This window comes from Camellia sinensis, chromosome 7, assembly GCF_055761805.1.
Source record: "Camellia sinensis isolate YWXY chromosome 7, ASM5576180v1, whole genome shotgun sequence".
In the NCBI taxonomy this organism is placed as follows: domain Eukaryota; kingdom Viridiplantae; phylum Streptophyta; class Magnoliopsida; order Ericales; family Theaceae; genus Camellia; species Camellia sinensis.
The window spans coordinates 94,471,682-94,482,153 of NC_138967.1; the positions used below are offsets into that span (position 1 = coordinate 94,471,682).

General features: G+C 34.6%; 1 protein-coding gene, 1 long non-coding RNA gene and 1 pseudogene across 3 annotated transcripts; 1 reads left to right on the forward strand and 2 right to left on the reverse strand.

Moving 5' to 3' along the window:
• Positions 1–1,316: 1,316 nt before the first annotated feature.
• On the reverse strand, positions 1,317–4,823 carry LOC145795960 (WD repeat-containing protein 55 pseudogene; annotated as a pseudogene). Its single transcript, XR_014336769.1, has 2 exons — positions 4,740–4,823; positions 1,317–2,364 (listed from the first exon to the last, which is right to left on the reverse strand). The product of XR_014336769.1 is annotated as a WD repeat-containing protein 55 pseudogene (transcript).
• Positions 4,824–5,262: 439 nt separating this feature from the next.
• Positions 5,263–7,274, forward strand: LOC114279204 (uncharacterized). The gene is made up of 3 exons (XM_028221418.2): positions 5,263–5,595; positions 5,699–6,855; positions 6,968–7,274. Exons 1-3 carry the CDS (start codon positions 5,263–5,265, stop codon positions 7,272–7,274), a joined length of 1,797 nt encoding a protein of 598 aa, XP_028077219.2.
• Positions 7,275–8,154: 880 nt separating this feature from the next.
• LOC145795216 (uncharacterized) lies at positions 8,155–9,167 on the reverse strand. Its single transcript, XR_014335750.1, has 2 exons — positions 8,965–9,167; positions 8,155–8,486 (listed from the first exon to the last, which is right to left on the reverse strand). It is a non-coding gene; the product is annotated as an uncharacterized LOC145795216 (long non-coding RNA).
• Positions 9,168–10,472: the final 1,305 nt, after the last annotated feature.

The window sequence follows — 10,472 nt, forward strand, 5'->3', positions numbered from 1 at the left end:
TCGGGACAGTTTACAGAGTCTTGTCGGACCCCTGAAGGAGCTAACCGGAATCAGTGTCGGGACAGTTTACAGAGTCTTGTTGGACCCTTAAAAAGTCGCACACTCAAAAGGTGTGCCCAATCTTTCAAAAGGCGTGCCATCAAAAGGCGCGCCCAAGTTGTCGGCGAGCGCCGAGCGGCGCATGATGCGCGTGTCTGCCTCTTCGTCAGAGTCTTTATAAACTGAAGCGGAGGCTGAGGCTTGGAAGCAGAGACAAAAAACCTGCTAGAAAAATTCTGAAAAACTCTTCGTTTTCTGAGAGAGATTTCTGAGAGAGATACTCTGTAACACTCTGTTTTCTGAGAGAGATTCCTGAGAGAGACACTCTGTAACACTCTGTTGTCCAGAAAATGGCTTCGTCTTCCCGTGGTCTGCTCACTCTCTTTCCAGACCTTAACGAGTCAACAAGAGAGATAACGGGTGCGGGGGCCAGTGAACCTCAACCAAGCGCCCCAGGGTTTGCTCCGTTGAACTTTCCTATGCGGTTGGTGGAGCAAAAAATGGCAGTGCAAACTGATATTGAAGCCAATCAGTATACTTTGAAGTCCTGTGTGGAGACGATGACGGCAGTCACAAACTTGTCGCACCGGCTGCAGAGTAGGACAAATGAGGTGCAGCATTTAAACGCCCAACTGGCTCTGCTCCAACGCATGTATAAGGATGCGCGAGCAGAGATAAGTGTGCTAAAGGCGGAAAACAAGGAGCTGAAGCGGAAGGCCACTGTGATGTTCCGATTTGGAGGTCCGCCATATGCTGCAGTGGAGGAGTATGGGGGAGTGATCGTGCCTAGTGGAGTGGGAAACACGGAGGCAACACCGTCAAGGACCGCCCAGGACGGAGGCAAAAAAAAGAGACCGACGGCAGAGTAGGTCGGTGGGTGGCCGTCTGCAGAAAAGAAAACAAATCTGTTGTTGTGGTGATGGTAATCTTGTGTGGTTTTTGTTTTTGTTTTTGTTTTTGTTTTTGTTTTTTTTTTTTTTTTTTTTTTTTTTTTTGTGTGGTTGTGGTGTAAAATGTGGATCGAGGTGAACCCCTGAGATGAATAAAATATGGTTTGTTGTGCAAATTGGTAAATGGTTTTGGGTTTTTTTTTTTTTTTTTTTTTTTTTTGTGGAATATAAAAAAATAATAATAAGATAATGGAAAAATGGTGATGCTCACTAACGAGTGGTATAATAATGAAATATTGGTGGAAAAAGAAAGATAGAAAAAATAAAATAAAATAAAATAAAAGGAGGGATAGGAGAAATATATTATAATAAAAATATAGATATATATATATATCTTAAAATAAAAGAAAAGGGTGAAATAAAAGAAGAGTGGTGTTTGGTTAGACATGGGGGTGATCAAAGAGAATAAAAAAATAGAGGGTGAGGAACATGAGGATATGGGAGAAAGACGAGAAAAAGTAAAAAATAAATAAAGAAAAGAAAAAGTAGATCGGCTTAGAATTCATTACTGAATTCAAAGAGAATAAAAAAATAAAGGGTTTGAAAGTGGAAAATAAAGAAAAGAAAAGAAAGGGGATCATGTGGTGTACTGCCCAGAAACTTTTTATCATGAGAAAATGCAAGACGCTCGATAGGATATTCTGAATGCTCCGCAATTGGCTGTATTATTCTGTTGGGTAATATGCCTACCAGGCTAATGAGCCCATTCTCAGATCCAGTAATAACTCTATCTTCATCAAGCTTTAACAAAGCATCAATAGAGTTTGGGGATAGAACGACAAAGCGGTCACTGCAGTCCTTGAAAAAACCCCATGAATATAATAGAAGAGTTCCAGTTTGCGTCCCACATATAACTTTTCGACCATTCTTCATGATTAACACAGAAAGCAGCTCGTCTTCAGAAAATTCAGAGCGAGTTTGAACCTTGTTGCTCCGAAGATTGCAAACAGAAAGAGTCCCGTCTCCACTTGTTCCCAATAGTCTTATGGAATCAGATGCCAAAGTCATATGTGAAATGTATTCTTCATGAACATCAAAAGAGTTGCAGCAAGTACGCTGCCTGGTATCCCAAACCTTAATACACCCTTCATCATCTCCAGATGCAATGGTTGACTCCGTCAAGCTGATTATTCGATTTGACAGCAGCCCCATGAGAGCTTTCAAGACAAGCAATTGCAGATCCTGTTTCAACGTCCGTCGAAAGAATGGAGCAATCCGGAGACCCCGTGACAATTGCACGACCCTCGTTGATTAATCGAAGGGCCCTACAAGATTCACTATGGGCATGAACTTCCAAAAAGCCCTTGAGGCAGAGGAGGAGATCGGAGTTCCGGTGGATGCTACCACCGAGGGAGTTCTCGATTGGTGACGAGATCTAGGGTTTGGTGGCCGTTAACGGCGGTGATGTTGTCGGCGTCGAACCTTGATGGAGTAGTGTTGGCAGCGAACAGTGAGGGAGTGAGAGAGAGTGCGAAAGCCACGAAGAAGATTCGTGGAAGGAAATGATGGAGCGAAGCTTCTCTTCTTGCAGAGGTACGGCTGTGGAAGGTATGTGTAGAAAATTTTAGCAGACTAGGTTGAGGTCCGGCGGGCAGCTAAGGTGAGGTTGCCGCCCGCCGGGGAAGTGAAAATATTAGGTTCTAAACCTGCTCTGATACCATGTTAAATTTGATGTATAGAGAAATAGAGAGAATTGTATTATTGATTGATTGATTGATTTTTATTACAATGATTCATGATTCCTATATATAGAAGAGGGTGAGTGTGTAGTAGGTAAGGAGTAGGTGAAGTGGAGGTGGTAGTGGTGTAGTGGGTTAGGTTTAGTGGAGTAGGTGAGGTGGTAGTGGTGTAGTGGGTTAGGTTTAGTGGAGTAGGTTTAAGTGGGTGAAGTAGGTGGAGAGTATGTGGATTTTAACTTTTTTTTTAAATTAAATTTTAAAAGAGTTTGATTATGAGTTTTGAATAGAATTTTCAATAGAATTTTGAGTTATGTGTTTGGTTTTGAGTTATAAGTTTTTTAATTAAGTTTCAAAAACTTTTTTCAAAATTCATAACCGTTTAACTTTTCTCATTTTATATGTCACATCAAAAATTTAAAAATCTTTTCAAAACTCATAACCAAACAAATTTTCTCTTTTCAAATCATAATTTCAAAACTCACAAACTCAAAATACAATTATATTCTCAAACCATAATTCCAAAACTCTACCAAATGCTACCTTCAGTTATATTTTAAGTTTTTGAGTTTTGAGTCGTATTTTGAAAAAAAAAAATTTGTTTATTTTTTTTTTAAAGTTAAAAAATTTTTTAATTTCATTTTTTTATGATAAATATTTTTTATTGTAAATATTTATTTATTTATTTTAACGTGCGTTGTATATAGGCCCTGTTTGGTAGAGCTGTGGGAAAGTGCTTATAGCTTGTGCTTAAACAGCTTATACCTTATAACTATGAACATAAGCTGATTTCTGACTTATAAATTAAGCATCTCCTGCCCGACTCAAAGAATAAGCTGATTTCTGACTTCCAAAAAGCTATAAGCTATAAGCTATAAGCTAAACCAAACACATCAAAATAACTTAAATTAAGTTGAAAGCTGAAATAAGCAGTTTTTAAACTACACCAAACAGGGCCATACTATATTTGTGAGCTATATTTTTTAAAATATTTAAAATATTGTTTTTATATATTTAAAATTTTAAAATTTTATTTTAAATATATAATTTTTATTTTAAATATATAATTTTTATTTTTTATTTCAAATATTTTTTTATTTTTTAAATATTTTTTTGAAAAAATAAAAAAAGTAAAAAATATTTTTCTTTAAAAATAAAAAATATTTTTTTTTTCAAAAAAAAATTCAAGGAACAAAATAAAAAAAAAATTGGTTATAAATTTTGAAAAAAAAAATTGAATTAAGTTTTAAAAATTTTATTTAATTATAATTTTTTTTTATTCAAATCATGACTTGAGTTCAACACCAAACAGTACCAAAGATTTCATGACATCATCTAAAGCTTTTGTTTAATATAAATAGTATATAGGGAGTTATTTACGTGTGCAACCCCTTTACGCTATGTTTGATTAGGAAATTTAGGAAAAGATTTTAAAAAGAAAAAAAAATTGTATGAAATTATGTGAAATATAGATATATTTTATTTATATTTCACTTACTTTTTTCATTTTTCATTCCAAATTCCTTCATAAATTCTCAAACCAAACACATCATTAAGGTTGCACACCGTATGCAACTTAGTTATTAGCCCTTAGATTACAAAGAATTGATGTAGACCATTGAATTGTTTAATGGTAAAAGATTGAAACCGAGGCAACCGGTTAACCCTCCTATTTCCATCCCAATTCCCTCACTCTCTCTCTTTATTTCGTCTCCTCCCTCTTCTTCTCTTCCTCAGTGTAACACTTGATTTCCATTAACAAGAAGAAGCCTCTGTTGGGTTCCATTGTTGAATCTTTATATAACCCTTGATTTCCAACAACAACAGAACTACATGCCTCTGTTTTCATCGTTGAAGTAAAGCTGTTCTCTCAACTAGATATCAGGTATGGAGCTCTCTCTCTCTCTCTCTCTCTCTCTCTCTTCGCCCTCTTTTCTTCAGTGATTTTCCCTCAACCGCGTCCTCATCCTAACTTTAACCCCTCTACGATTCGCTTAACCCGAAACCTCTCAATCGGCAACAATAACCTCTTTCTCTCTCTCTCTCTCTCAATCGATTTTTGGCATGCGCTAACTGCCTCTTCCTTTTCATGATCGATCAATTTCTCCATCTCATTCACACTCCTAAAATCAATTCTATTTATGCTTCTTGTAGCCATAGTTTTATTTTTTTAATTACTTGTAGAGTATGTGGTGTTTTAATAATTCACACACACGCACATTTGCATTGCAGGGGCATTTCCCTAAATAAGCTAAAATAGTAAATCAATTCCCAAACTAAGCCTAGTTTTCAAAGAATTCCCAAAATAAGCTAACTCGCGGTTCACAATCGCGATTTCAACATATTCTGCCTGTTTCGCGTGAAAGTTGGGAAATCTTAAATTCGTGGTTACAAAAAGCGATTTTGATTAAGAAATCGCGGTTACAAAACGCAATTTTAATTAATTTTTTTTTTCTTTTGAACTCGCTGTTACAAACCACGATTTCATCCAAAAAAAATTTTGCTCTGAATTCGCTGTTTGTAACCACGCTTTTAGAGAAAAAAAAATTTGTGAACTCGTGGTTTGTAACCACGAGTTTAGAACTGCTACTCAACACATGCCTTCAAAGACACAGCAACCATCTCAGACCACTGGAAAATCTTTAGTCAAGGATTCAGTTGACAAAATGTTTCAAATAGCTAGTAGAGAAGAAGTTGATCAGAAGATTGCAAGATGCATCTACGGCAATGGCATTGCTTTCAATGTTGTGAGGTCACCATTATGGGCAGATATGGTCTCTTCTATTCTCAATGCACCAAAAGGGTACAAATCCCCCAACTATGAGAAAGTTAGGACTGCTCTTTTGGACAAAGAACATAAAAAGGTGCAACAATCTCTCACTCCCTTGATGCAGGATTGGAGCACCATGGGGTCTCTATTATTTCTGATGGTTGGTCTAATTTAAAAAACCAACCTCTTAGATAGACAAAAAGGCTATCTCTGGAGGTAAAGCTATTTTTATAAATGGGCATGATGTTTCTTCCATGGAAAAGACTGGGGCTAATATTGCTGAATTGCTCTTGAAGGCCATTGATTATGTTGGCCTTTCTAATGTGGTCCAAGTTGTGACAGATAATGCTTCCAATTGCAAGGCTGCAGGTGCGATAATTCAGCGGAAGCATGCCCATATTTTTTGGTCTGGTTGTATGGCTCGTACGTTAAATCTGTTGATGAAGGATATAGCTAAAAGTGAGGATTCATTGCTGTCCTTTGTTGATGAGTCTTACAAAAAAGGCAAGGCAATTGTTAAATACATCAAAAATCACTCCTCTCGTCAGTACTTGTTCAAGACCTTTTCAGCATTGGAGCTTCTCAAAGCAAAAAAAACCAGGTTTGGCCATAATTTTATTGTATTGCAAAGACTTGTTAAAGAGAGACCATCATTAATGTCTATGACTCTAAGCAAGCAATGGGATAACTTGAGGAGGAGTTCATCCTCACAAGAGCAACATGACATTGTCCTAAAAACAATTATGGATGATGACTTTTGGAAAAAATCAAAACAAGTCCTCAAGTTTACAAAGCATATATATAAGATGCTTCGTTTTTCTAATTCTGATAAAGCAGTTATTGGGGAGGTTTATGAGCAAATGGATACAATGTTAGGAAATATCAAAGACTCTCTTTCTGATGATCTTACAATCTATGATTTGGTTCAACAATATGTGGTGGCAAGATGGGATAAAATGAATATTCCTCTACATTGCCTTGCATATGTCCTTGTTCCTAAGTACTACACAAATTCTTGGCTTTCACAGCCAGCTCCTGGTGGTGTGAGTAGGAAGAAGCCTCAATGTGATAAAGAGGTGCAAACAGGATATCTTCAAGCAATTGAAACAATTGTTGTTGACCAAAATGAAGCTTCTTTGATACGCCATCAAATTAGCGATTTTGTGAGTAACAAAGGTGTTTTTGCACAACCCCAAGCTGTGAAAGATAGAGCAACCATGACTGCATTATCATGGTGGCATATGTATGGTGGGGTTGCTCCTGAATTGTTCTCATTGGCAATAAAAGTTTTGTCTCAAAGTGTAAACACTTCTTGTGCTGAGAGATGTTGGAGTACCTATTCCTACATTCACAATGTGAAAAGGAACAAGTTGAATGTGGATCGTGCTGAAAAATTAGTTTTTGTGCACTACAATCATAGGTTATTCTTTTCTTCTTTGTTTTATTTGTATTATCTATTATGTTCTAGTTTTTGTATTTTTTTTTTCTTATTATAGTATAATATTTGTTCTTCTTTTGTCAACAAATTATAGGTTGTTGACAAAATATAGGAATGATTATGAGGACTTTAATAATTGGGATGCCTATCCAGAAGATGCCAACATAGAGGAGGATTTCACTACAATAGAACAAAGGGATAATGTGTCTCTCTTAGATAGTGAAGAGGATGCTGAAAACAACTTTGATGATGTTGGTGTTCCAAGCCTAGCTTTAACTGTTACTGCCTCTCTATCTTGCCCACCTCCAACTCCAACTATTCAAGAGTCTTCTTCAATGGAGAAGATAGAGAGAGCACTGAGGAGGCTTGAAAAGGCAAGGGGTAAAAAGCAAAAGAAATGAAGGATTTGGTGCACTTTGGAGAAAAAATGAATCAAAAATTGTCTTGTTTGTTTTTGGTAGCAACTCTACTTTTGTGGATTGGTGAACTTTTGTTGTTTTGTTGGATTTTTGTTTTTTTGTGGTGATGCTTAATTTTTTTGCCCAACCTTAATGATATATTTTTGTCTATCTAATGGGAATTTATAAAATATTTCTCAATTTATTTATTAAAAAAAATATATACATGTATGTCAATTAAAAAAATACATATAGATGAATTAAAAATATAATTAATAAAAATAATATATAAGCGCTCCTAATTTACGACTCCTCTAAGTGGTCACGTTCCCCCGCTCCCGCTCCCGCTCCCGCTTCGTGCAACTAAGGAATTGACAAATCAGCCACCCCCGTTCCTACATTTATTTTTCTTCATCATTTTGTCATTTTTCTTTTCTCTTCTGTTCTTAATCCATATCAATTTCCCATTTTCTCCCATGTGACCTTGTACAAATAGATGTCCATTCAGAATCACTACCAACAACTTTAAAAGGATTCCAAATTAAACAAGGCCGACAAAGAATACTATGTATTAGCAATAATTGAAAACAAGCTAAAAAAATCATAGAAAAATTAACTCGCTTCAGCTTTTTTTGCTATTCATTCATTGGTTACCAATTATGCTAGCTGCTAGGCTCATCACATATCTTTTTAGCACATTGGCGTGAGATGATGGCGACTGAATATTACCGTATAATGCATAATTAATCGACATGCCTATCATCAAATATCCTTTTGAATAGTGGATATTTATAAGGACAAAAAAAATCCAGGAATATTTTATGCGACGCATATGTGAAATGCCAGAAAAACAACATAATGTCATTCTAGTAGCCATCTATAATCTTATATTAAAACCTCGTCATTTTAGTGAAAAGTATTTGCTATTATTTTCTTTTGGAGTTTTTGGGACCATTGTATCTCCGTTAAACTTGACCTTGAAAGAAAAGATTACAAAAGAAGTATGAAATTCCCGTAATGAAGCACAATAACCCCACTCGAATCATCTACAATGATTCAAAGGTAAATTCTATGTCATGTACTCTGCCTTTTGCATCAATTTTGTACCTTTAATTGCAATTAACTTGATTTTAACTAGAGGGAGAGGAAGTGAATCACCATGAAAACCATGAGGCTCTAATGGTCTTCAAAACTCCAAAACAGTAGCAGTCACACCTGGAAAAACAAAAAAAAAAATACTTTGTTCAATAATGTATCCTTTAAGGGGGGGAGGGGGGAATTATCCGAAACAAAAAGGTGAAGGAAACCAAATATAATAAGACAGAAAGTTCTATACGTTGAGAACAATGTCTATGAGATATATGGCCAAAGCTGGGCAATAAAAACAAAGTAATGGTAATAAATTAGTGACATAATAGCTGAATTACAAATATAAACCTAATAACAAACAATAATAAGGGTTTTCTCAAAGATGAGAAAACATCTTCTCAAATCCTCAACATCAGAACTTTTAACTCAAACCTAATAGCAAAAAAGAGCTCACGAAGATGGCTAGGGTTAGAAATCCAATCAAAAAATCAGATATCTAATATACCCATTTTACAAACCCATTCAAAAACATATAGAAGATAACGGAGGGAGATAAATAGAGTTTAGAAATTGGAGAGAGAGAGAGAGAGAGAAACCACCTTACCTGGTGAGCATGTAATAGCCGGCGGTGGCGACTATGGATTTACACAAAATCGTCCGTGAGGGAGGAGGAATGAGAGGAAGGAGTTGTGTGTGAGATTGAGACGAGAAACGCAGAAGGATTAGGGCAAAATTTTGGGGAATCCCCAATTTGAGAGGGAATTTCAAATTAAGGTAAAATTTTGTCAACAAATTTGCTCCTAATTTTTTTAGGGAAAATGAGTGAGAGCACTAATTAGTGCTATCACTAATGATGTGGCAGTGAGCCCCATCAGGAATAACTTGATGTTTTGACCTTGGTGTTGTATATTTTTTTTTTTTTTATTGAGTGTCATGTAATTAATGGTGTTTTTAGAGTTCCAAAATTAGTGGTTTCTATCATTGTTGTTTTTTTAAAGATGTAAAAAATAGATTAGGCTTGTTAAATTAATATTTTTTTAATTTTATTTATTGTTTATACTTTTTACTTTATTGGACTTTTATGACTCAGTTTGCAAAAAAAAAAAAAAAAAACAAAAACAAAATTTAGATATATTTAGAAAGTATAAATTAAAAATAATTTAAAATTACACCAAATATAAAAATATATATATATATATATATATATACATATTATTTTTGTGTATATATATCCCAAATCTCATGAAGTTTTGATGAAATTGTTACACACAAAGCCAATTAAGGGTCTCGATTCGAAGAAGCAACACAATTTATGAATCTATAAACTTTCCAAAAAGATTCAGACATGTAGTCATGACATCAAACCTTGAAAGAGAATAACAAAACCAGTAAGTAAAAAGTCACAAAATAAAATTAAAATTTACATTCAGTGAGATAAAAATAAATCAAAAAGAATTCAATTTTATTGAATCTACCGTGTCAAGCCATACATGCATTTTAAGTCAATTGAATAATTCAATTTTATTGTAAACCAAGAAGAGCATGAAGTGAAGAATTTCTCAAAAAACATGAACATAAATAGAATTAATTGATAAATATTTCTCAACAAATAGTCTAGTCCTAAGGGGATATATTTGATCATCACAAACAAAAGAAAACCAGCCTAACACCATTACAGACTTAGCAATGACATTGATTGCCGGTACATTAGTCACTTGTAATTTTATAAGGGCAAAGCTAACTTGATATAAAATCAAAGACAAAATGATCTCCAAAAAAGAGTAATACCAAAAGCTTTCATTTAAATCATCATAGTTTCTCCACAAGGAATGCTTTGATATCCTTTTCTATTCCTAGCAACTTCCTTTTAGAACAAACTCAAATTTTATTTAACACGAGTTTACAAAATTATAAAATCTAAACTTCAAAGAGAACAGAAAATTACTAAAACAAATCACCTAATAAACATCTCATATAGAGACATGATATTACAAAAACCAATACAAGATAAAATATGAAATTGACACTACAAAATCCCACAAATAATATAAGATAGAATCGACATAACAAAAACATAATTGTAATATTATTCAATTACACAAGCATACAACA

Bases quoted from the DNA above. Each gene is read 5' to 3' on its own strand.
- LOC114279204 (XM_028221418.2), top strand. From the start codon at position 5,263: ATGCCTTCAAAGACACAGCAACCATCTCAGACCACTGGAAAATCTTTA. The intron at 5,596-5,698 runs GTTGGTCTAATT...TCCATGGAAAAG, and splicing joins GGTCTCTATTATTTCTGATG to ACTGGGGCTAATATTGCTGA. The intron at 6,856-6,967 runs GTTATTCTTTTC...AACAAATTATAG, and splicing joins TTTGTGCACTACAATCATAG to GTTGTTGACAAAATATAGGA.